The 27,478-nt window shown below is 39.1% G+C and overlaps 1 protein-coding gene across 1 annotated transcript; it reads right to left on the bottom strand.

The window, feature by feature from the left end:
• Positions 1 to 737: 737 nt before the first annotated feature.
• Positions 738 to 25,627, bottom strand: SLC39A6 (solute carrier family 39 member 6). The gene is made up of 11 exons (XM_063298737.1): positions 25,507 to 25,627; positions 23,506 to 23,578; positions 22,561 to 23,178; positions 19,738 to 19,918; positions 19,255 to 19,424; positions 18,240 to 18,452; positions 17,704 to 17,800; positions 10,387 to 10,764; positions 9,021 to 9,101; positions 2,655 to 2,845; positions 738 to 1,579 (listed from the first exon to the last, which is right to left on the bottom strand). Exons 3-11 carry the CDS (start codon positions 23,167 to 23,169, stop codon positions 1,427 to 1,429), a joined length of 2,073 nt encoding a protein of 690 aa, XP_063154807.1. The 5' UTR covers positions 23,170 to 23,178; positions 23,506 to 23,578; positions 25,507 to 25,627; the 3' UTR covers positions 738 to 1,426.
• Positions 25,628 to 27,478: the final 1,851 nt, after the last annotated feature.

Genomic DNA, 27,478 nt, shown 5'->3' with positions numbered 1-27,478 from the left:
CCTAATCTACGTCATGTAACTGTTGTGACAATAACAAGGTAGGGAAAGCATTCAGAGCATCATTCCTGAAATTCTTTACAACCCCTTTACCACCAATGGCCATAGGAGTTATCTGTACTTTTTTCTGTGTAACTAAGTAACATGTTGCATCTGCCTGTGTGCATTTTCTTCTTAAAAGACTGATCAGACTGTACATGTTACTTTGTACAGTCACATGTACTTTGTCCATGAAGCTGAGCTAACAAACGTCTTTTATCAGCTACCTTAGGGCTCTGGCAGTTTTCTATCACATATGTTCTTCATAATAGCAGGTTTTCAAGAGTGCAGATCCTTAGAAAGCAAAGAAAGTTCTGTCACTTCTATTCTGAGCATACATGGTGTGAAAAAGTTGTTCTGATTCAAATATTCATCATCTACCAAATGGCTGCTGAAGATTCACATGCACCCTTAGATTTAGATAGAACTGCAACTGTTATAACCATACAAATACACAATATCCTATGATATATTTCTTATTCCAGATGGTCATCTACTTAGCTCATTCTTTACTACTTTTCCACCTGTTTTGTGATTCTGCCAACACTTCCATCTAAATCTTTACATCACTTGTTAAAAAGATGCCAAACTCCAAAAAGCAGCTGCAGATGTGTGTTCAATATTGAAATTTGGTTATAGTTAGATTCCCAAAGCAAAATAAATTTTCCCAGTATCAAAACATACACAACATACTTTGGACATAAGGATCATGTAATTTTAATTGCAAACAAAATATTAGATCTCTTCATGGTTGCAGTAACATAACTGTTCTCCCCCATCACTATCAAGAATAAAGGTGATAATTTTAGGATTTTCTACATCAGCCCTATTAAAAGCAACAACAGTTGACACATTTGTACCACTTTAACACATACAAGACAGACTGACAGTGCATGCTCTAACTAGATTTGCAATATTACTTTCTTTTTTAAAAGAAATTGCAAGTTACAAACTGTTTATAGTTTTAGTTTTCACTATATTTGGTAAAAGGCAATAATTAATAAGTCAATTTTCTCACTTTGCTACTGGTAATCCACTGTGATTTGTGCAAGTTTATACTATTAAAATCTCTATAACTAATTCATAGGGGGAAAGTGCCTACAATTAAACTGTACAGACAATTTTAATAATATGAAAAATAAAACATGCATTTGAAGCAGTGTGCTCAATGAACAAGGAAACCTCATGAAAGCAACTGTGATCCTTCAGAGGTTCACCGCTGGATGAAGAAAGGGAGGTGGGTTCACAAATTTTTCCATCACCCTGCACCTCTGCATCTCTCATACCTCCCTGGAGGATCACCGAGCCTCTACAGCAATTTTTCAGGAGGCACAAGAAACTGGCAAAAAAAAATTTCTCCTCAAGTGCAGCTCTGAGCCTGAATACAACCCTATAAGTTTATGCTGAACACAATTTTATGTTCAAACACAGAAATAAGTAACATGATACCAAAACCTAATAGAATTCCTGCATTTTGTAATAGAAAATATCCCCAGCGGCTACATCCATGATCACTAGCATCATTGTGAAGCATTTCAGGCACCTATATTTAAAGACACAAATACATAATTTTTAAGTCATGCATATTATAAAAATAATATTTCCACATATTCAGTGATTAATGCTGGTAATATTAATCAATCCTCTATTATAATACATGTGAAACCTGCTAGAAAATATTGCAGTATATTCTCATCTATAAAAGATGATCCTATTCTTACTTCCAGCCAGCAACATGTATTATATCTAGAAAATTAAAGAACTAAATTCATGTTCTTTCTCCTTATATATCTATTTCTGTTTTTCAGTAAATACTTAATTTTCTATGCCTCCTGGATCCACTGATCATTATGACCCTTAAAAGACTATTGTGGCTGGTGGCCCCTGATCAAGTACGAGTTAAAAGTTTGTGCTTCAACAAATCTTGAGATTCTTCTCAGCATACTATTTCTTTTCTTTTTCCTCATGTGTTAATCAGAAGGAATCTTACTTAAGAATGTACATGCCAAGGCTTCATTCTTACAATGAATCCAGGATGATCCTCAGAAAAATAAATAATAACAGCAATGGAATGAATGAATTTGCATATTATTTGGGTAAAGTTTTTACTAACCTAATATTATTTCCCCACCCCCATTCCTCTAATCACAACTTCTAGTGGCTAGAGAAGTTAATAAGCATATTCTAAAGTCAATGCCAGGCTAGTGTTCCCTCAAGGATATTGCATTGGCATTCCAAAGGAAATGTTTCTATTTAGTATCAGGGTGCTGTGAGAAAGGTGAAAGGTCCCCTGTGCAAGCACTGAGTCATGTCTGACCCTTTGGGGGGATGCCGCTTTTGTGATGTTTTCTTGGCAGACTATAGCGGGGTGGTTTGCCATTGCCTTCCCCAGTCGTCACCTTCCCCAGCAAGCTGGGTGCTCATTTTACCAACCTTGGAAGGATGGGAGGCTGAGTCGACCTGAGCCGGCTACCCAAGAATCCAGCTTCCACTGGGATTGAACTCGGGTCGTGGGGAGAGTTTCGGTCGCAATACTGCCGCCTACCACTCTGTGCCACATGAGGCTTATCAGGGTGCTATTAGTATCTATTAATATCTATTAACAAGCATATACTTACCATATCAACAAGAGCAACATACATGAACAGCCCAGCAGTAAGGGCAAAGATCCACATGGAAACATTGTCAGCATAGTGGCCAATAAGTATTCCAGTAGCCATTCCGAGGTATGCCAGCATAGCTGAGAGAGCGTTATAAAGAACAGCTTGTTTGACAGTCATACCGGCTTTGAGAAGTACAGCAAAATCTCCTTCAAAAGAGAGGCACAAACATGTTTATATCAAAGCATTTATATTAAAATGTCAGCATTTCACTCCACATGGAACTCACTTCCAAAATTGTGAGGGTTTTTTAAAAAAACTTACTTGCTTTCATATAATCAGGTACTTCAAAACTTCATGAGAAGAGTAGAGACAAGAATAAGCATAATTACTTTTGTCAAATTTTCTAATTCTGTATGTGCGTGCAGATGCACAGATATATACAAACTAGGATTATGCAATGCTTCACTTTTGAAAGGCAAAATGTGCCACAGGGGAGCTTGAGAGCATCTGTCAGCAGCTCCTTAAAACAACTGTTATCTCTTCCCCAGATTGCAGGATTGTCCCCCTCAGCTGGTGTACAAAACCAAAAAAAGAAGACAAAAGTTGCTTTCAGAAGCAGCTCACTTCTGTGTATTCACAGACACGGCAAAGGACCTATTTCTCTTCAAACAGAAGTTTTTCCATTATTCTAACAGACACTCCTACAACTTATATTAATGTGGAATAAAACGCTTAGAAATTATTTGCTATTAAAACCCTTTAAATTAGAAGCGTGCAATTGAATTGGGTGAAATCCTCACAAAGTGAACCAAATCAGATTAGGTTTGTATGAGTTTTGGTGCTTCCGAACATTGTAAAAATGAACATTCTCTTTTATTAGAGAAAAGACAATATCTACATTTATTGCTAACAGGAAACCCCTCATGGACTTTTTGTGGAAAACATAAAAAATGAACTTATGAGTTATGGTTTTGATTAGATAGGATGGATTATAGAAAGAAGACAGATATGTTGTAACCTTAGAGAAAGAGGTAAATTTACAATTTTACTTATAACTGCTATAAAAAGATCAAAAGCCACTTCTTGGTATCTTTTTTTCTGTCTTTTCTATTTTTCTTTTACTTTTTTCCCTTTCTTGCACTTTTAGCTTTTTCTTTGATTTTTTTTTCTTTTTTCTTTCTTATTTTTTATTAGTTTGTATGTTTGTTTTCTTAAACTTTTTAATAAAATTATGAAAAAAAGACAATGTAACATAGGCTACATTTAGATTATGTTTGTTTGCGATGCACAGAATGAGAGGTGAGAAAGAGATTAATGGAACTGACAGGTCTGCACTGGAAAATTGTAGGAACTACTGAAGTAGTTCTTTAATACAATTTTGGACTTAGTCACAACTTGCTTGCTTATTTATGCATTTATTTATTTATTTCAATTCGCCCGATGCCAAACCCCACAGAAGCAGTTATGCCTACAACTTTTACCTTATACTTTCCCAAAACAATGAAGCTATAGGCACTTTCTTTTAAAAACAAATAACATTTGGAGCTAGGATTTCTTAAAACTTCCTCATCTAGTCTTCTAAAATGGGAAAGGGGTAATTTCCTTAGAGGCATCTACAGTGCCTGTACTTTTAAAAACATACTGCAAAGATAATTTACATCTGTGCAACCTTCCAATTTTGTCAATGGGAGACCTGAATCTTGCTCCAGACCTGGACCCAAATCAAATCAGGCAGCTCTAAACATACTGAAACATGGAATCACCCCAACTTGAATCTTATAATCAATTTAAACTGGTGAATTTAAATCAAACATGACATTTGCCATGATTTATCCAATTGTATTAACTATGGATAAGTTCCAGAATTAAACAATCATAGCTAATACGCATTAAAGGATGAGAGACTCCTATTTTACATTATGCAGTGTGGAAATTTCTGTATTACTCATATGGTTTAATTTCCTCTAGTAGTTTGGAAGCAAGATACAATTCATTTGTTTGAAATAAAAGAGCATTATCACCTGTGTTTTAGTTTATTTAGCTCTTGCAGTTAAATAAAACACAGAGATTGAGCTCTATTGCAACTGCATTTTCGACAGGCAATAAAATTATATTAGATTGTTGATGGATTTGAGTATTTGTCTTTTATTAAATAATGTTTATTTCTGCTTTATTCTATTGATAATTTTTATTGCATTGTTTAAAACTGAATCACCAGATCATTGTTTGAAACTGTGGGTGGTGACTTAATAAATCCTAACTTCACATGTGCACCAATAGGGTCTATGTTGGCCATATAGGTAATCCTCAACTTATAGCAGAAATTGGGACCAGAATTGGGCAATTGGGACAAGTAAAGCATGACCACACCGCTTAGCGATGGCAATCCCTGCAGTCCCAGTTGTCATCATTAACTGAATCCCATGGTCTTTAGGCGAGGCAACTTTCTGCCAGCTTCCCACAACCAAAGTCAGTGGGGAAGCTGGCAGGAAGTTGCAAGTCCCAGGCCTGCAAGCAGGTAAGTGGCTGCTGTCAGGTGAGGGAGGGAGCAAGCAGGGGTACATGTAGGTACGTGAGAGGGCTGGGGATGGTGCATAGGGATGTGTGAGAGGTGCCACACAGGTCGGGGAGGGAACATGAGGGGTGCACAAGGGGTGCCATGCAGGTCGGGGAGGATCGGCACAGATGCGAGGGGGTGCATGAGAGGCACTGTGCAAGTTGAGGGTGTGGGGATTTGTGAGGGGGTGCACGAGGGGTGTGCTGCAAGTTGGGGAAAGTGCAAGGGGGTGCAAGAGTGCAAACATGTTGCCAAGCACCTAGATTATGATCGCATGATGTGGGGGTGCTGGGACAGCCAGAATTCTGAGGACCAATTGTAACCACCATTTGTTCAACGCCCTTGTAACCTGGAATGGTTGCTGAATGAGTGGACTTAGATTGAGGACAACCTGTATATGTAAAAGGGATCTTGAACTGGAAACTGACCGTTTAATAAAACAACAGTTCAGTACATGAAAAGCAAAAAGTTCATTTCTCAACAAAAATCATTAGAAAATGGAAAGAAACTTAATTTCCAATAATGTAATGACTTCATACAAATTTAGGAATTTGGAATACTCTTGGAATACCATGCATACTTCTTAATGCTATACGTCCAAAAAAAATGTGGTAACAAGGGTACAGAAAGGACATCTAGAATAATCTGAGAACTAATACAACTCTCCTATGAAGAACATAACAAGTTTCAGGATTAGTTTAGAAAAAGGGGCCAATTTGATGTGTGGAGAATGTGGATGAAGGAAGCGAACACACAGATGTATTTCTCAATCTCTCACAATACCAGCCACCCACAGCATGTAGTTACACTAAGTGGCCTCACTCTGGACTTGGTTTTCTTGTCAGAGCAGTGGCAATGTGATCTGAGGGGAGAGGTAGATCTGTCCCCATTGTCATGGTCAGACCACGCCCTGGTGGCCCTGAGATTCTCTTGTGCTGCCCCCCTCCGCAGGGAGGCAGGACCCATTCGATTGGTCCGCCCCCGGCAACTGATGGACCCGGTGAGGTTTCAGAAGAAGCTGGGGGTTATACCCAGGGATCTGCTGCACGGTCCAACAGAGGTCCTGGCTGCAACCTGGAATAGAGAAGTGGCCAGGGCCTTGAACAGGATCGCGCCTGTGCGGCCTCTCTTGCCCACTCAAACCCAGCACTCCCCGTGGTTTACTGAGGAACTGCAGGTTTTGAAGAGGGTTAAGAGACGCCTAGAGCGCTGCTGGAGGAAGACAAAGACTGAATGTGACTGAACACAAGCTAGAGCCGCTATTAAGGCCTACCTTGTGGTGGTAAGAGTGGCGAAACATCAATATTTCTCCACACTTATTGCATCCGCAGAATGCCGCCCAACAGCCCTGTTTAAAATTACACAATCATTATTAGGTGGGGTGGCTCTGTCTCCCACTTACAGGGCTGTGCGGAGGAGTTTGCTGAGCATCTGCAGGGTAAAATCACTCAGATTCAGTCCAAGTTGGACTCTAAGCACGGGTCAGAGTCTGGGGAGATGCTGAGGGAACGTACTTACCCAGTTATCTGGGAACAGTTTGATCCTGTTGGGCCTGAGGAAGTGGACAGGATCCTCCGGACTGTAAATGCCACCACGTGTCATCTACACCCATGCCCTTCCTGGCTTGTGAAAGCAGCCCGGGAGGTGACACATGGTTGGGTCCAGGCGATGGTTGAGGGAGGGAGTGGTTCCGGTTGCCTTTAAAGAGGCACTGGTACACCCCCTCCTCAAAAAGCCATCGCTGGACCCTACTGTTCTGGACAATTTTCGTCCAGTCTCCCACCTCCCCTTTTTGGGGAAAGTGGTTGAGAAAGTGGTGGCATTACAACTTCAGAAGATTCTGGATGAAACAGATTATCTGGACCCCTTTCGGTCAGGTTTCAGGCCGGGATATGGGACAGAGACTGCATTGGTCGTGCTTATGGATGATCTCTGGCGGGAGCGGGATGGAGGCAGTGCATCCATCCTCGCTCTCCTTGACCTCTCAGCAGCTTTTGATACCATCGACCATGGTATCCTTCTGGGACGGCTCAGGGAGTTGGGGGTGGGCGGTGTGGTTTTGCGCTGGTTCACCTCTTTCCTCCAGGGCCGGTCCCAGTCAGTGGTGATAGGAGATGAGAGATCCGACCCTCGACCCCTGCTGTGCGGGATGCTGCAGTGTTCCGTTCTCTCCCCTCTCCTATTTAACATCTACACGAAACCACTGGGTGAGATCATCCGTCACCACGGGATGAGGTACCATCAGTATGCTGATGATACTCAGATATATATCTCCATCCCGGGTGAAGTAAGTGATGCGGTCACTGCCCTCTCTCAGTGCCTGGGGGCTGTGGGGGTCTGGATGGGGAACAACAGGCTTCAGCTGAACCCTGGTAAGATGGAGTGGCTATGGATTGACAGCTCCTCGGTATCCGGGAAGTTGTCATCTTTACTTCTGGATGGGGTTGCACTGCCCCATTCAGAACCCGTGCGTAACTTGGGGGTCCTCCTGGACTTAAGACTCCTGCTCGAAGAGCAGGTGGCAGTCGTGGCTAGGAGGGCCTTTGCACAACTTCAGGTTGTGCGCCAGTTATGCCCTTTCCTGGATCGAGATGTCCTCCGGACAGTCACTCATGCCCTGGTCATCTCCCATATAGACTATTGCAATGTGCTCTACATGGAGCTACCCTTGAAGAGTATCTGGACGCTTCAGTTGGTCCAAAATGCGGCTGCGTGAACAGTTATGAGTGCTCCAAGATCAGCACACATAACACCTTTACTGCGTGAGCTGCATTAGGTTCCAGTTTGCTTCCAGGTCCAATTCAAGGTGTTGGTTATCACCTTTAAAGCCCTACATGGCATGGGGGCAGGTTAACTGAGGGACCATCTCATCCCCATAACATCGACCCGCCCCACCCAATCATGCAGAGAGGGCATGTTGTGGACCCCGTCTGTAAGAGAATTTCATCTGGCGGGGTCCAGGAGGCAGGCCTTCTCTGCAGCGGCGCCCGCCCTGTGGAACATTCTACCCCCCGAGGTGAGGCAGGCCCCTTCGCTCCCGACCTTCTGGAAGGGTTTGAAGACCTGGTTCTGCCGCCTCACCTGGGATGGGAAGGGCAATAGCTCTTCCTGTGGGTGGCTGGTGATGTAGAGTTCTCCCTACTGAATGGAAATCTCTCACTTGGATTCTATATTTATATTTATTTATTATTTTAGTATTGTAGGTGTGGACTTGGTGATTTTATGACGTTGAGGTTTTAAGGTGAATTTTATTGTAAACCACCCAGAGTCCCCCTTTTAGGGGGAGATGGGCAGTGATAGAAATGTGAAAAATAAATAAATAAATAAATAAATAAATAAATAAATAAAGAAAGAAAGAAAGAAAGAAAGAAAGAAAGAAAGAAAGAAAGAAAGAAAGAAAGAAAGTAATGATGGCCATAAACCTAGCTTTAGAAGGGGGTCAGAAAAATCAATGGAGACCAAGCTTGTCAACAACTACTAGATACAAGGGCTTTATATATTTAGGATCAGAGGAATAGCAGTTGCAAAGGAACAAGAGCAGGGAAGATTTTTGTTGTGATACCATACTTAGTGAGTTCACTGTGTATGCTTGACAGGTTGCTGTAAGAAACAAGTGCTTTCTCTGATCCAAGTACACTTTTATATTGTGATAAATCTAAACAAAATAGTCGATTACTGTTCAATAATTTAAAAAACCAAAGCTAAAATACTAATGAGCCAGCAATATGAATTTGGGCTTTGTCAATGTTACTATCTCACTGCAGCTGATGTACCAGTTCAAGCATGAAATTATATTCTACTGCTCCCCAGTACGTATGTCTTACCCAGTTCATGTGGCAACTCGTGGCAAAAGACTGCAACAGATGTACTTAAGCCACTAGATAAACCTTCAGTGAAAGCAGCCCCTAGGAAAAATCAAACAACATTACTAAAAAGCAGTAACATTGGGAAACGCAGTCAAATCCATAAATACATTGAAATTAAGCAAGCTTTCAAATCAGTATAGTTAGAGTATGTGGGGTCCCTGGTGCTCTCTGAGCCCTGTTGTTTTCTTGCAGACGTTTCATTGCCAGACTAGGCAATGAAATGTCTGCAAGAAAACAACAGGGTTCAGAGAACACCAAGGACCCCACAGTTCAACCCTGAGCTACAAATATTCACTTCAAGTGTACAGTATAATTGCTGCATTGCAAGAACCATGGATTAGAATAAAAAAACATACAAGGAAGAACAAGAAAGAAATGACTAGTTGTAAGGAATATGCTCCCTATAAACAAAGGTTTAAAAACTACATCCATTTACTTACTGAACAAAAGCCGTATACTTTCTGCTAGCCCCAAAAGGCCATTCTTATTTCCATTTCAGTTTTAGTGAGGAGAATCAACTTCCTATCTGTGTACTTGTTTAGAATTTAGATTTAAATGAAGAATAGTTTACAGGTATTTGAAAATCACAAAACGATAGCATTTAATAATACATAATCAGGTAAAGAACAAAGGCACTAGCAACATAACTACAGGTAGTCCTCATTTAATGACAGTAATCAGGACCAGAATTTCTGTCGCTAAGCAACATGGTCGTAAAGCATGATGTCACAAATGGCAATCATGTGACCACGGGTACACTGCGACTAACGTAAGTATGAGGACTGGTCATACCTACCATTCACTCAACACTGTCGTAAGTTCGAACGATTGCTGAATGAGTGGTCGTTAAGCAAGGACCACCTGTAATTTTATGTACTTTCAAACTAAGTCATCTTGATTCTTGGCTATAACAGGAAAAAGTAACCAATTACTAGTAGAGCTTATAGCAGATAGACAGACAATAAGACTGATGTCTACCTAATTGCTAGTTACATTTAAGAAATAAATCACAGGTTTTAATGAACTTGCAATTTATTATATATATATATATATATATATATATATATATATATATATATATATCAGGTTTTAATGAACTTGCAATTTATTTTATATATATATATATATATATATATATATATATATATATATATATATATATAAATAATTGGCTGGGAAAGTACTGAGAATCCTGACAGGCTTAATTCTAACAGAAATCTTTCATTATTCCTCTTCTGCATTTACATAAAAAGTTGCTGAATTGGAGCTTCCATTTACACATATGAACTAACAGTCATAGGGAAGGCTACACATATGCACTCACCAATAGCAAGACCATCACTGAAGTTATGCAGGCCATCTCCCATTATTACCATCCAGGCTAAAGTAGCTATACCAGCATCCTTCAATTCTTCACGTGAATACCGCTGGCTATGGCTATGTGGGTGATGGTTCTGATGGTGATGGTGATGTAAAATATGATGGTAGTCGTGGTGATGATGACTGAGATGATCTGACTGCCCTAGAGTGTCATGCAAGTGTGAATGGCATTTGTTTCTACATCCTCTGGATGCATATTCATGATCAGCAGTTTCTTTGTGAGTGTGTGCTATCATGACCTCTTCTTCTTCTTGTACCACTGGTTTCTGAGACAGGAAATTGGATGGCTCCTGAGAATGTACCCCCAAATAAGTTTCAGGCCCTTGGAGGAAAAGAAAAAAGGAAAACAACTCAAGTAATTATCCAATTAAAGAAAAAAGAGCTCAGAAATAATTAGTATAATATATATAGCTATATAGCTATATAGCTAAAAAGACTTCAGCTGTTCTATTTTCACATGTCTCTATTGGAAGTATACCATGCAGGTAGGTAAAATGAGTTCTGCTCTATTTTATGTTTTAGGACAAACATATATATGCAAGCCAGGCGCACTTTACCCATACATTATGCCACACGTTTAGGATCATAGTAAGTTTAAAAACTGGGCTATGCATAAATGCATCTAAAGTTAGGATTCACAACACGTGCCCATAATAATCAAGACAAACAACTCCCTTGATACCCATCAGGTTTCCTGTCCCACCTCATTTTTAAAAAAATAGATTCCCTTCATAAAAAAGAAAAGTGGCATTCATTAGAAAACAAAAATGGCAATGACTGCAACCCACATGTTTCATTTGCAGGTATGCCCACATGCCTGGAAATAAAAATGGGGATAATAGGGATCATCCAGGAACATCCTGATGACTTGATTTTGTCATGACCATGATGGCAACCTTTTTTTTTTAAACAGGAAAGTTGTCCATTACAATGGGAACTATTTAGAAACAATTCCCATTGCATGATTTCAAAATTCCCAGAATGTCCACCACCATAAATGGTTCTAAACCCTTGTCCAACAGCATGCAGAAATCAATTTGAGAAAAACCTCTGCTGTTGGAAGTGGTGCAACCTGAACAGTCATATTCAAAACATACTCTTACTCATAAAGGCCACATCAACTTCTGATGGATCAACATAGCACAGGTAGGCCTCACTACATTTTTTATTTGACTAATAATTTATTAGGAGCATGCACATATAGCTACTATCAGAATCCAGAGCCACATGAAAGAATAATCTAGCAATCCGTGAGGGCAGTAAACATGAATCCTCTATCTGCAAAAACTCTGGGTGAGAAAAAGGAGACGGCATACACAAGAGCCAGTTTGATGTCGTGGTTAAGACATCAGGCTAGAAACTGGGAGAACATGAGTTCTAATCCTGCCTTAGGCACAAAGCCAGCTGGGTGACCTCAGGCCAGTCACACCCTCTTAGCCCTGGGAAGGAGGCAATGGCAAACCACTTCCAAAAAAAGCTGCCAAGGGGCATTGTCCAGGCAGTCTCCAGAAGTCAAAAACTGACTCAAAGGCACAAATACACACACGCAGGCACACACAAACAACAAAGGAGAGAAGCTCTTATGGAGCAAAAAGCAGGAATAAAGAAAAGGTTGCAATAAAGAAAAACTAACATTGTGTTTGCCAATATGGCTCTACTAGCTTCTAGTGGAAAAATGCAGGAAACCGCCAATAAAGTCTAAATCATTATAGTAATAATGCATAATGATGAAAAATTAAGAAATTAAGCATAGTCAGGGATATTCCAAAACAATTCCTGCAGCCACTTACAAACAACCCTCCCTACTACAATGAATAGACTTTTTGTAAGGTTTTTCTGTACAACTGTAGGGGCCATTTTTCAAAACCTGGGACTGGGAAGGGAGCTTCTAAACTGTCAGGAACTAAGTTGCATGTAGGCTACACTACAAATTTATCTTCCCTACTCTAATATTTGGAACCTAAAAGGGGTTGGAAAAAAAAACTGTGGATCAATGCTAAGACAACACTCTTATGACAACAGAAAATGTGTCTTAAAGAAATGCATCTCATTCATTTCTCTCTCTGATGGAATGATTTCTATTAACGGAGAAAGGAGAGGACAATTCTCATTCCCTTTTACTTTATTTGTCAGGGATGGGAGGACAACAGGGAAAGTCTGCTGCAAGGGAGATCTGTTAGATGAGAAAAAGTAAATGCTTTTTTAGATACTAGAAAGTGAACTCTGTAATGCATTTAAGCTTGAAACTAATTATCATGTATTTTATTTTTGTTCATTCTTGGCTTGAATTACAAATACCATTTGTATTCCAGGTTTGCTGGAACTCTCTATTGCTCTGTTAACCAGGAAAATCATAGGTTTCTTAAAACTGCAGATAAACACATGCAAAATAGAAAACAAAATCCTGCGTACCAAAGCAGCATGTTAAGATAGTTAAGAAAGAACAAACACAGTCTGTTTTACAGAAAAACGAACACTGCAACATTTGAAAGTAAGTTTTCTAATATCAAGACAACTTAGAAGATATTTTCACAGGCAATTCTATGAAATGATTGTTCCTTAATCAATAGCCACACGACACTAAAAATGAACTGCACATTTTTCCTGTTCTAAAAGCAGGGAAAAGATTTTTCAGCATCTTTCTGAAAAAGGTAACTTCTGTTAGCATAAGATACAAACATTCTGCCTGCAACAATGAAAATCATACCTTGAAAAATTAGATCTCTTTCACACAATAGATTGAACATTACTAGACAAGAATAGCTTGAATGTCTCGGACTACTGTAAAATCTCCACTTAATGGCATATTCAAGGAGAAGGGGTGACAGTTAAACCCAAATGTCTGTTAAATCTGACATGTATTGGGTTTTTGGCAGAAGTCAATACTGTAGCTGCTGTCTTGTACCTCAGCTGCTGTGGAGACAACCAAGAGGAATGAGTTCACTGGCTCTATGGGAGCAGGAAAGACTTGTGTGATCTCCTAAAAGTCGAGCCTAAAGTGTCCTGGTGCATTGCACACAGAGGCTAAGGACAGCATCTCCCCAGTAGAATTCCTGCCAATTTTCCACTGCTGTCACTGCCAACATAGCATGGCATATTCTACCAGTCCATTACCCTGATCTTCCCAGCATCTTCCTGTTGATTGGGGCAGCAGATGGTTTGATAATCCTGCTAGCCTACCCAGCCCCACATAAGTAACACTGCAGACTCAGCAGAAAAACTGTGATGGCAATACTAAAGATCCATTACATGCCTTGGTTGTAGTTCTAAGATATGAAAGAAACAGCAAAGGAATTTATTAGAATTGTTGAGAACTTTCCATGAAGTAGCATTAGGAAAGTAACAAATTATTCAGCCTGGCTAAAGAGGCTCAGATCCAGGCGAGCCTTCTGAGGACAAAACATCTAAAGGAGGCAAAGTCTACAGAGATTCAGTGTGTCCCTGAAATGTTCTGTACAGTACAGATGAGTCTATAATACTGCATTTTAGGGAAAGAGAATTGGAGTGAATGCTGCTTGATACAGAAAGGCTGAACGAGAACGTCAGGATTAGCTGCTTGATTTTCTTTCAGCAGCAAGAAAGGTAACTACAGGTAGTCTTCATTTAGCGACCGCTCATTCAGCAACATTCTGCAGTTATGACAGTGCTGAATGATGAGACTTACAGCTGGTCCTTGAAGCTGTGGCCATCACAGCATCCCAATAGTCATGTGGTCCCGATTAGAGCACTTGGCAACCGGCACACAGTTATGACCGTTGCAGCGTCTCGCAGTCACATGATCAACATTTGAGACCTTCACTGCTGGCTTCTGACAAGCAAAGTCAATGGGGAAACTGGCAGGAAGTCGCGAGTCAGTCACATGATGTTGCACTTGACAGCTGAGCACGATTCGCTTAGCTACTGCAACTGGAATTGCCAGAACTGCCGTTGTAAGTCGGCGTGGGTCACACGATCTTTCACTTTATGACCACGTTGCTCAGCGACAGAGTTCCCAGTCACAATTATAGTCATTAACTGGGGACTACCTGTACAACTGGAAAAACAAGTGTCTACAAGCGGGAGACTTACAGCAAGAAAGTCAGCTAGAATTGGAAGAGCAGCATCTGCAAGAGGAGTCCCAGCAGTAGGAATTCAGATCAAATTTCAGCTGGAAGAGCAGTGATCACAGAAGGTGAAAGAACTGACCCTGTGGCAAAATTATTCAAGTAGACAGGTTACGCTAGCAAGATTGGTTCCAGGATAAAATCCAAAGCAGCTCCTTCTTTACTCTTTCAGAAAGCAGCATGGAATTGCTAACTTCAAGAGAAAGACTTTTGAGATCTATCCCAGCCTTATTTCAGGCAACCTTGAGAATAGTCATGACAGTTCCACAGAGGCATCCTATGCTAATTTTAAAATCTTGTATTTAAAAGGTTTTAGCTGGAGCCTAAATAGTTTGTTTTATCGACAGTCCAAGAACAGTAATAAAAATACATGAAATACCATGGATAATAAATGAAAAGTTACAAAGCAAGCCTGAACAGTTAATAAAGTAAGGAAGGCACCAAATTATTTCCATACGTCCTAGCTATTGCTAGAGATTTGTAGATGGGAACTTATAGAGGGGAAAAGAGCCAGTGTGATAAATTAAAAATAATCACGGGGCACAAAGGAATAGTTGGTGCTGATCAGCTGTTCGGTGGCTAGCAACATGGCAGCAGCGATGGAGCTGGTGGTATCAGGGAGGTGTTGAAGGTGCTTGGCACCTTTCGGGGTGGCAGTGACATTTGGCGGCAGTGGATTTATGGGGTTTTAGTTGCTGTATGTGGCCCACAGCTTGTAGGTTGTACAGGCCTGCTCTAGATCCTAAGAGAAGTTCAACTGTCTGACAGTGGGTGTTATCAAGATCCCTTCACCAGTAGGCACTTTAGCAGCACATGTGATACAGATTCTGTACCTGTATCTGAACATACACAAATGCAGTTTTCATAAGGGAGGGCTGCTGTACCTGCCCACTGTCACCCTAACAGGTAATGTATCAACTTGGGCCAGGGAAAAAGATCTCCTGTATGGGGTATGCAAGATGTTGAAGAAATACCTAGGAATAGTCCTGAGGGCAAGGGGCAGGGGGGAATAGTTTAGAAAGTGATTAGAAAGTGAGGTTACTGAACTCAGTGTCCTTTAAAAGGCAATCCTTTATGGACTTTGTACCACAAAGTATGAACTGTATAAGGTGAAAGAAGGAACAAATATATTTGTGTTTTTAGAATAACTGATAGAAAATTAATGAAAAAATTAGACAAACAGTTGTGGTAAAAGATGCTATTATTTCAGGGATAGTGCATACTGGTTCAACCATTTCCACAATAAAGGAAGACTAAATTTCTAATCAATGATTTCTTCCAGGGAGGCAGAAGATACATTTTCTAGGAGGAACACTGGAATCAAAACTTGGAAAATTTTGCGTTCCTCAGATATGATGTGTCTAACTAACTACATCCAGAAATGGACGACAGTGCTATGCAAGTAGAAAAGTAAAAATATGTGAAGGGTTTATACATAATTATTCTGTTTTAATGTGTAATAATATTAAATCTTTATGACCAGAAGCCAGCAAAACATTGTTTTAATGTGGAAATCTGTACATCAGCTGAAATCTTCAAAGAATTATCATCACCACCATCATCATCTTGTATAGCATCCAACTCTCAATGACTCTGGGTAGCTCACAACAAAGAAATTTTAATAAAACAAAAAAAATAAAGATAAAAGATGGCAAGCGTGATGAAGCAAGGATGGCACTCTCCCTCACCAAAGGCCTGGGTGAGGAGCCAGGTCTTTACGGCTCTTCTAAATAATAACAGAGTGGGGGCCATCCAGATCTCGGGGGGAACCTCATTCCAGAGGGCAGGCGCTGCTACAGAGAAGATGCGCTTCTGGAGTCCCGGTAGATGACATTGTTTAAACAGAGGAACCCAGAATTTAATACTCTGGTCAGCTGCAGTCAGTTTAGGAGACTGTGAAAGATGCAAGTAGGGAGAGTTCACAATTGAGGGGTTAAGATCTAGAAGAATATTTGCAAGGTAGTCAAAGCTGTTTTTAGTGAGTGGCTAAAAAAAAGTTAGGAAAGGACAGAGGAAAAGACTTGATGAATTCAGGAAACAGGAGGAATAAGTAAATGCAGTATTTGAAAAGGTGAACTTAAAATGATGTAAAGGTTTGTAAGTAACTAAAAGAAGGCACACAGTAGCCATACATACAAGAACTTCTGTTTGAATGTATCAAGCAACTAATTTACCTTTTAACTACAGGTACCAAATCCAGGCTACAAACCTCAAGATGACCATTAGCAAAGAGTTTGGGGGCTTCCATACCTCTTTGCTGCCATCTTGGGGTCATCCAGAGTTTTGCACCTCAGATCTTCTAGCCATGCTTTTAACTATTCACTCTGGTTGAAACAATAATTGCTGCTTGTTTATTGAAAGCTAGATTTTGGCATTCAGGTGTTTAAAGCTTACATATCTATTTATTGTTGCTGTCAAGAATATGGCTAACATACATGAGCTTAAAAAAAGACAACCACTAGATGGTACCAGAGAGATACCAAAAATTACATCTCTGTTGCCATCTAGAAATCATGTGGATTTTTGCAGTCAAGATATGGAAGCCATAGCCAAGAAAGGAAACATTGGCAGGCTATGTTAAATAATTATTTAAGAAGGAGAAAAATGCCAGATATGAAAGTGGCAGGAAAATTGCTCAAACAGTTTCTCTATTGAAGATTAAATAAACTTTGAAATATTGTGAACAATTTTTCAAACTGATTTTCCCCATGTAAAGCAGCTCTTCCCCATTTTGTTTAAGTTCAGTGCACAAACTGAACATGCATCTCACCTCAGAGAAAAATCTCTTCATTCCTAGATTTACTCTGCCACATATTTGTTCATTTTTGTAAATACAGGTACATTTCTGTACAAGTGGCGGATGAAGGCCTGGTAACCATCAACTATTACTAAATATAAAGCTAAATAAAAAGCTTCTCAAAACTTCAAAGCAAGAGGAAGGCTCTTGACACTGCTGATGCTTAAGAAGACAACTGAAAGACAGTATTTATCCATCCTAGAGGCATGTTTGTATACAGGGATTTGTGTCAGTTCCTGCTATTTAAACTCTGAAAGTTTCAAACTGGTGTACTGGATAAGCTCACATCCCTTTTATATTGCCATAAATACAATTCACAAAAACTTTGTAAGATATTTAAACAAACTTCACTGAAACTTACTATCATCTGCATCTATTTTGTCTTCATTTGCTGAAAGCTGAGAGTCATATTTAGACAGCTGTTTCTTGATTTCTAATTCATCATCATCATTTTTTTTCTGGCTCCAAAAAAAATACATTGAAGTAGTTAACATTTTGGCTATACCTCCTGAATGGATACATGCATCAACAGAATATAGAAAGTATCAATATAGAATGTGGAATAGAAAAATGTTGAAATACATGAGAAATCCCAATAGCAGATTGGTTAGAAAAAACACAATTCATTTTTTTTGCAATTGTAATATTTCATTTAGTTTTAAAATCTTACATCAGCTAAGACTTAAAATTCGCTATTAATCTCAAATACTTAAGGACGTATCAGTTTTTTCTTTTAAAAAAACCCTTCTGTATTAGTAAAATCCATGTAAATGATTACAGAAAAGCAATATCCAATGAAAGTAGCATTTTACAAATTCGTTATAAGCATTACTTTCAAACATTTCAATAGAGGAAAATTAAGCAAAAAAAATTCCTAGGAAACCAGTGGTGTCCTACCTTTTTTTTCTTATCCTTAAACTGTTTAATTAATGTGATCAAGTGCTCAACAAGAAACATAAAATATAGTCCTCCCAGGGCCGTGAGGCCTTTCCATGTAGAATCCAAATAAGCACTTTCTTCTGAACTTTGGAAAACTAGATGCTTAAAAGGGAGATCTTTACTGTGTTCCGTTAAAGGTTTTTCATGATGATGATGGTGATTTCCATGAGACTGAATTTGGAAATTAAAAAAAACAAGTTTAGATAACATTCTGTATAGAAGAAGATGAGATAGGATGAGTAGAGAAATAGTGAGGTCTGTCAGCCCCAGAACTATATATAGACAACAAGATAGAAAAAGTGAAACTTGCATAACTTTATTGCAATTGGTGACCAGCCACAAGTAAAACTGACAAACTAAGGCCTTGACCACAAATACAGAAGATTAAGAGAGATGAACATAAAACAGTAAACTGTATAATTTCAGAATATAGATAAGAATATGGAAATAGATGAGACTATAGTCAAATGCTTCCTTGTACAAAGTGCACCAACCCTACAGTTTACAAAGTAACTGACAGGTTTTGTATTACCGTAAATGCTTACAGGTTGAACAAAGAGGCAGCAGAACCAGGGAGACAAGACAGAATTGAGGAGAGCCAGGCACAGTGGGACCTTCTGAGTTTTAATAGCATAAGATCAACTACACAAGGGGGAAAACTGTAGAATCAGAGTGACTTCAGGGGAGAGAAGGAAATAAAATTGAAGCAAGTATATTTCTCTTGCTCCATACCTGTGGTCTAACCCACCAAGGGACGGATGAATTAATGCGACTTTTAAAATGTAAATAGTAAGGATGCCCCCCAAGCAGTATTTCCACTGGGAGTGAATAGTGGTTTTTCAACAGGACCTGAGCTGGCTAAACTCCCCTTTCCCCATAGTCTTCCTAGCAGCTGGGGATGTGCACTGTGTCAGTGCACTACTCTGCTTCAAAGAGACATATACACTATTAATAGACAAACCATTGTACTTACATGTGGAAGGAGATGTAAAAGAGCATCTCCGCTTAGTGTTCCAACTGCTAATGCCACCAGGAAACTTAAGAGGAACTTGAAAAATACACGATTCATAAGTGGCACCAGAATAACACCCAGTAACGAAAGAAAACTGATAATGGAAATGGATATAAAGCCACCAATCCAAGCTGAAAAGAAGAAGAACTTTTTTCTATCAAATGATTCAAACATACATTCTTTATTGAATAACATACTTCTTCCTTCCATTTTGGTAACTAGCTAAAAGAATTTTCTAACCTAAAAGATTACATACAGCATTTTGTATATTCATTGTTGCTGTTTATAAAAAGACCTATTCTTTGAGACAAAAAGTACAAATATTTTGTTTCAGATAAATCATCCACAATAAAGCCAATTCTTGAATAAGAACGTATTACATCATCATAGACAAGAGAAAGTGGAAGCATTAAATGGGAAATCTGATTCCACCATCAAACTTACCCACTTGCAATGAATATGTTTTTGGAGCCGTTTCAGCCTTTTCACTTGTTGCATGAATTATACAGTTTCTACCATCAATCTGGTTAATTATGGCTGGACAAAGATAGCTAAATTCTGTGGCTGTCAAGGACACTTGAGTACTTATTCCATGGAAAAGCATCATTTCTGATGCATTAAAGCACTATAAAAGAAGTGTTAGAAAAAGACACACATTAAGAGATATAATTTTAAAACGTAGCAGCTCTTCTCTCCACTAACTGATAAACTTCATGTTTTTCCTCAGAAAAGCAAATAAAAACAAGCATAATGCAAGGTTGTCATGGAAAAGCAAAGAAAATAAATTGGTTTCCTATATCAAGCATTAACGGCCCATGTAAGAAAGAACTGCACAATCTATTCTTTAAGCCCAAAGTGATACTTGAATATTATTTCCTCCCCAATCCCCACTCTTCCCCTCCCCATCACTTCCTACACGTGGCAAACTGCTGAGAGTGACAGCTTTGAAAAAAAATCTACTGGACTAGAAAAAATCTACTGGACTATAGTCAAACAAGCTGTTTAATGTCCACTGTTGATGCCAGAAATACTAGGAAGTCCAGAAACAAGACACAAGCGATTTTAAAAAGTGGGTTATAGATGGTTATAGATGTGCCAGTATTGGATTATGTATATTTGATCATTTCATAGCATCATAGGAAGTAATAAGGCAGCCTAGTTCTATAGAGCCAATTCATTTGTATGTCAGAAATAATGTAATAATGTGCTTAACAATCAAGGATATTACAACCATCTTTTAAAACATGGCTCGCAGCATAGGAAAAGTGTGAACTAAAATGCTTTTTTAAAAAATCTGCCAAACTAGCTTTATAAATTCAGCTGATCTCCAGGCAAATAAATAATTTATTCAACAAGCATCAGGTAAGATTTTGCAAAATGGATGGATACAGGGTTTTTTCCTCCATCATGGGCCAGTATGTCAAAAATTTCTAATATAGGTATATGGTCTTCAAAATTTAGAAGACCAATAACTTTCAGAAGTCAAGGGTGGGACTGGCAAAGCTATTTAATACAGCAATTAACCATCCTTTGCCTGTTTAGGTGACCTATGCAACTGGAAAGCTCTCATACTTTTTTAATGGTAGTGATATAATAAATGTTCTTATTCAAGCTATAACATTCCCAAAAGAACCATATTTTAAGTTTCTCTCCTGAAATATAAGCAAAGCAGGCCAAATAAGTTCTTGTCTCCATGAGCTGATAAATCAGTTATGGAGTTTAAGAGTATTTTTTTTCTATATACTGGTGAACCTGTGGTTGTCTAAACATCTCAATACTCATCAAGATCACCAATTGTTGGCACATAAGCATTAATATACTTAGTACATTTATATGTGAGCATGAAAAGGTTGTAGAAAGCTATTCATTAGGTCAGGATCAGATCAAATCTCAATCATAGTGCAGCCTCGAATTCACCAAATTTTATCAATTTGAAATACTTCAGAGATATATTGCAAGGAAAAAAATCCAGTGGTCGAGAACTTTGTTCTCTCAAAGAGCAAGGTTAAAATGTTGAATATTATTAATACTTAATAAGCTTTACTCTTATTTTTAATGGCTCAGACCTCAAATGCCTTGGCCAAATATCATGTTTTAGGCCACATAACTTTTATAATAAGCCTCTTCTTCCATTTCATCAGCATTTTAAATATTTTAGGGGAGAGCGAAAGCTTATTCAGTCAAGATTTTGATACATCCGAAACACCATACAGTTAGATGAGACCCAGGGAAATACAAGTATTTTTACAGAATTCTGGCAGGTAATATTTTACAAGGAATTATAATACTTAGAAGCCCACTTCTGTCATTACAGAGGATTGTACAATTCATCATAATAGTAGTAATCCCTCCTCTTTGTAAGCTACCTTGGGCTGAAAATGTTTTTTTGTTTTTGTTTTTTGTTATCAACAACAGAAAAATTTTATAGAGGGGATGGTTTGTTCACTGTTACTTAAGTGATGAAGTGCATACTTATTTAGAATGCCTGAATGAGATTACAGTTAACTCTGAAAGTGAAATATTGTGTTACGTTGGTTTACTGACAGAGAGTAGGTAATATAGTAGGCTTTCCAGCTATGGATTACAATACTATTTTATCATGTTTTATTTTACAAAGTATAAGAACCTTTTGCATTTTAGCTTATTCTGAAATTAATCTTGTCTCCTATTCATGACCATGAAAATCTTTAAAAAATAATAAAAGCATTATTGTCAGATTTATATACTGTAAAGGTGACCAAGCTGAAAATCTTCTAGCAATCAAGAAAGAGCAAATTGCTAATTTCTTGGCTGATTTACCATTAAAAATGTATTAGTTATAATATTCATATCAGGATGAAGGTATTATCCCATTTTTCTAAAATAATTGTTTTAAATTATGGGTATCTTGATAGAATATCTACGCCTTTGAGAAATCCAGAACACTTAACCAGGCTTATGACAAAGGGAACTTCAGCATGCAGCTCTAGGCAAAACAATCCTGTGTGAAAGCATCTGAACCAACTCTTAGATGGTATTTCTTTGGAAGCGGTACAACACAGTGCAGAACACCCAGAAATTAAAGAGGTAATTCAATAACCAAAGAGGTTTTAAAAGAATAAAATCTAAGTATATCAAATGTCAGGGTTTTTTTTTAAATGAAAGCCTATTTCCAAGTATCTTCTGTGAAATTTGTTTTCTAATTTTAGAACATATTTAGTCTCCTGTTTCAGACTCCCTCACAAAAACAAGTAATTCATTTGCTTTTCCATTTGCAAGCAAACTCACATTGCTGCTGCTTCCTAGAACAATGTTGGGATTGGGGCTGGCAAAGCCTATGCGTGCTGACAATTCTGCAATTTCTGAGTGTTGTAGCAGAGGGTTGCCCTCTGTAGTCGTGGTGTAGGCTGATGTTGTTATAGCAACTGTTGTGTTCTTGTTATTCATGGATTCTTGCTGGTGGTGCTCCATATTCTCTGTTCTAGGCACATCTTTTGCTGGATTATTCCAAAAATCTTTGTTACCACTACCAGATTCATCACTATGACAATGGGTTTTGTCAGAGTTTGTCCTGAGCGTAGCATGATTGTGATGATGGTGGTAATGATTGTGATCTAGAGAAAGTCTTTTCACTTTCTCAATGCCTATATTGCGTAGCAATTTTTTAAACCCTTCAATATTCAATGTATTGTTCTCCCCATAACGAGAGAAGAGCTCCTGAAGATGATATCTCTGCCTACATAAAGCTAAGCTAATATTGATACCAGCTGTCTTCTCGGGAATGAGTTTCTCTGTAGTTTGAGAAATTGTGGCTGGTTCCAAGCTAGGGTAGGAAGCATCACAAAACAAGAATGTGGAAAGTAGGTGAAAAAAACTTATATAAAGCTTGTTTGCCATAGTAAGGTCCTGTAAGAAGAGAATGACATAAAATTAATTTTAAAAACTGCTCAAATATGCTATTCAATTAATTCAATAGAAAATAAAATGAACATTTAAAAGAAACTACTGCAAATTTAAAATAGTAAATTGCACACTTTTTACTATATGAAAGTTACGTAATTACAAGGAAACTTGAGAAAAAAAGTTGCATAATATAGTATTCCTACTTTGGAATTCCTACTCCATTCCTCTCCCATCCTCAATTTTCTATTTCCCAGTTTCTGAACTGTCAATGAGCATTCTGTGTCCACTGAACATGCATAAACTTCACTATTTTGTTTTCTAACACCATACCTGAACAATTCTATTTTTTATTTTCAGAAGCCTGGGGTTCTGGGGTTTGTAGATATCTTGTACATGGATACTGCTGCTTAAAGACCAAAAAAAAAAAAAATCAATATTATTGGAAAGGGTAAGACACTGAGGAAATTATTTATTCCAACTCACTATTACATACAGATCTCCTCTATTATCAGCATAGATATTCAAGATTTCCAAAAGAAACACACCACCTGTAATGACTGTGTTACTCAATTTACCATTAAGTTCGATTCATACATGATTCTAGTAGAAATCTCTTTAATGGAAAGTAGCACACAGATAAGTGAAAAAGTTGCGAATGAAAGTTCCCGCGTTCTCCCCAAGTTAAACGACCCAATGAGTACAAGCCCCCTCCCTCTCACAAGCATGCAGCCCATCTCTTTGTGCCAGCCAGCTCAACTCTACGCAGATGTCTCTAACAGCTCAGTAGCTTGACCTTGGATACCAGGGATAGTCCAAACAAGATATTTTCACACTCCTGGCATGTTCCCCCTCCCAACTCTACTGACCCGCAAGTCCCAACACGTGTCAAGTCCATTCATGCATGTGAGTCCAATCAGATGTTCTGGGAATGTTTGATTGGGGAGCATGACACCACCAAAAATAGCCTGAATAAAAATCATTTTGAATTTTTGTCTAATACTTTCAAATATTTATTTAATCCCTTTCTATCAATTTTACTTTAAATAACAAGGTTTCAGTTTTATGATACTCAAAACACTCTCCTGCACTCTGAACAATCTAATGTCTTGGGAAGATGAAGCATAAATGTATACACAACTTGTAATAATTTGGGGGAAGGGTTAGAGACGAGATAGGACAGTCACAAGTAAATGCAAGTATTTAAGTCCAACAGTAATAAGCATTTCATAGTTACTTTCCACCAATAATAAAGTGGCATATGACTCAAATAAGAATTTCAATATTTTAAATAGAACTTGTAACAGCTACTGAGTAGTAACTTAGCACCACTGTACTGGGAATACATTAGGACTTTTGCAAACACTTCCTGTTTGGTAATGCTACATCACTCAGATAAAAGGAATATATCCCACACTGTGTGTGACCTATTTGCAGATACATAAATACTATCTATGTATCTATTATCCATCTATAATCTTTATGAACCCTCATTAAAAGACTGAGGCAAGAGTAGTTTATCACTTCTGGGTTAATTTCTTCCTTTTTCTTTCTTCCAGATTTCCCATCTTTGATTTTCCAAACCTTCCAAGTTAACATACATCCTCATCCCTCTCATTTATTCCTGACATCCATCCTGTGAACTAGGCAGAGTTCATAATTGGCCCACACTCATCCAGTACGTTTCATGGCAAAGTGGAGACTGAATTTAGGTCTCCCTGGTTGTAACTTACATTCTGTGCAATCTACCATTTAGATTTACTACTTGAAAGATGTGATTTCACCATTTTGTAAATTCATTTCTCACCAGTAGTTCGTGTATTTGCTTTTTTTTCACATACTTTTTCAACAGCTGTTAGAAACTTATTTTATCAAATTATACAATTCAGTTTGCTCATAGTTAAAAAATATGTATATGATGGTAGGCATATCACAGTTAGCATCCTACTAGTTCATGATTCTAGTCTAGTCCCAGTGGGAGCAGGTGGAAGGCACCTAGACCTCCTTCAACGATTTCCAAGAATATAATATTCTGGCAATTACACCATGCCATGAGTGGACAAATCCTGCACCTGGCAAAATTCCTCTCCTACACATTCCTCCTTCTCAACTATTAGAAAGATATGCTGCCCTCTATTATGCAAGAATTGCATCGCTGTTTAAAACCAAAGAAGAGCCTGTTTATTCAGACTGATGGCCCCAAGGAAAGGCCACAAGCAACAATAGCCCTCTCCTTCCTCCTTCGCCAGCATATATCACCCAGACGGACTACCACAAGACATGGATGTTTTTGAAGCTTGAACTACTACTACCCAACTAAAGCCACGTTCTCACCCATTCCCTTGAGAGAGGCTGATGAAAAGAAAAGTTCACTGATCACTGCTGATCCTTGAAGACCCTCCGCCATCAAATGAGCGGCTGCCGGGCAACCGCGCTGCCGGGCTGATTCCGCAGACAAAAACGCCTCCCCAACCTAGAGCACCAACCCCGAAGTCATGCCTCCTCACCAACTACTTCGGTCACCCCCCGCGCGGAACCGCCTTCACTCACCACCCAGAGCAGGGGAGCAGCAAGCCGGCCTCTGAACGAAGACGGATGCCATCCCTCAGAGCAGCCAATCAGAATGGGGTTTCTGGTCAGCTGGGCTACTAAGAACGAATAAGCATTTAATATTCAATCGCGTTTCCTCCTCAGAAAGGAGGAGGGCCTTCCTTGAAGGCGAAAAAGCAAGACAAAAGCGTATACTGGGCGGCCCACGTGGGAGGACGGTGGCCTCTTGCGCATGCGTGAGCTGGGAGGCGCTTTAAAGTTAGCGAATGAAGTAATTCCTTAGCAGGAATTTAGTGGGCAAATTGGTCGCTTTATATTTGAGGCTTGCTGAACTTTTCTTTGCGCCAGTCCTCACTTTTAGATATGTATAGAAACGGGCTTTCCATCCAGCTGGCGACATAACGTTTAACACCAATTAAACTTTTTTCCTCCACGGAAGTGAGAGAGATCTGTACAGTTTCGGTGTTTGAACTAACCCCGTAAGCCAGATCCAATCAGCCCTCACGATACTTACATTGGATCTACAGTATCTGAAAGCCTCCCTGTAACCGATCACATCTATCTGCCTAGAATGAGCAATTACGATCATGGATCTGACACTTTCTGGGCAGCCCCTTGATACTGAGCAGGAATCCAAAGCATAAATCTTCGTTGGCTTTGACATGAAACCAGAAACCTCGGACAAATCACAACCATCTACATAAAAGCAGCCAAAACGGTTGGGAATCTGACAATTGTTGGTTTGTCCCAAATATGATCCAAAGCATGGATTCTCATTTCTCGTGAGCTTCTTTAGAATGACCTGACCTGAATCTGACTATTTTTGGCACTGTCATACCTAGTGCTGCACCAAATACTCAGCTGAGCAGGACTGAGTCAGATATGCACATGCACACACTCACTCAGCCAAATGTCAGTGAAACGAAACTAGGTCAGGCCTTCTGTCCTTGATCATCACACCAAACGAATGCTGTCTTATTCCAGACTGAGCTGGCATTGATCAACAGCACCACCAGATGAAAGGGGAAGTTGTCACAGCAACCCATCAACTACCTCACACCTCTACATCTAGGTTGCCCTACTTCCCTGCCCCGATTTTAATCCCTATCCTTTCCCACAGCTCTGGTCATGGTAGCATCCTTGGATTCCTTCCCTCATCCCCCATTCATTCAGATGCAAAGCATACAAGAAAATTGCACATTTTACCCAGCCTACAGCAATTCATCTTTTACAGTTTTCCTAAGCAAGAAGGTGGATTGTGATACTAAAAATATGGACAAAGAACTTAGTAAGGCTCTGTCATGTCAACCCTTCGAGGTAGTCCAGACAGGAAACCAAAAGTACTAACACTACTTTTATTGTAAGGTTACGGTAGCAGAATCTTGCAAGTCTGAAAGCACTCCCCACCACCACCTACTTTCCAGAGAACTAGGGAGGTTCAATTCTGAGATGCTTTCTCCACCCCATCCCTTCTTTGCACTCCGATTTTATTTATCAGACCGTTGCCTAGATTATGGCTCTTCCTCCTATCTCCCAAGGTTATTCTCACAGCCAATTACAGGACACATCATCCCTCCTTCTCCAAATCCTGCTCTTACCAGGAACTCAAGGCCACATTTCCCTTCAGTGTGGTGCTTTCTCTCACTAAGGATACCTCCAAGAGATTGGCAGTGTTCCCAGACTTGACTTCCACTCTAGAAGAGCTTTCCCACAGCTGCCACCTGGCTTCAACCTAGAAAGATGAGAGACTATGTCA

The sequence above is a fragment of the Candoia aspera genome, chromosome 3, assembly GCF_035149785.1.
Source record: "Candoia aspera isolate rCanAsp1 chromosome 3, rCanAsp1.hap2, whole genome shotgun sequence".
NCBI lineage: Eukaryota > Metazoa > Chordata > Lepidosauria > Squamata > Boidae > Candoia > Candoia aspera.
The sequence above is the reverse complement of the archived record's forward strand: the minus strand, read 5'-3'. Positions and strand labels throughout refer to the sequence as shown.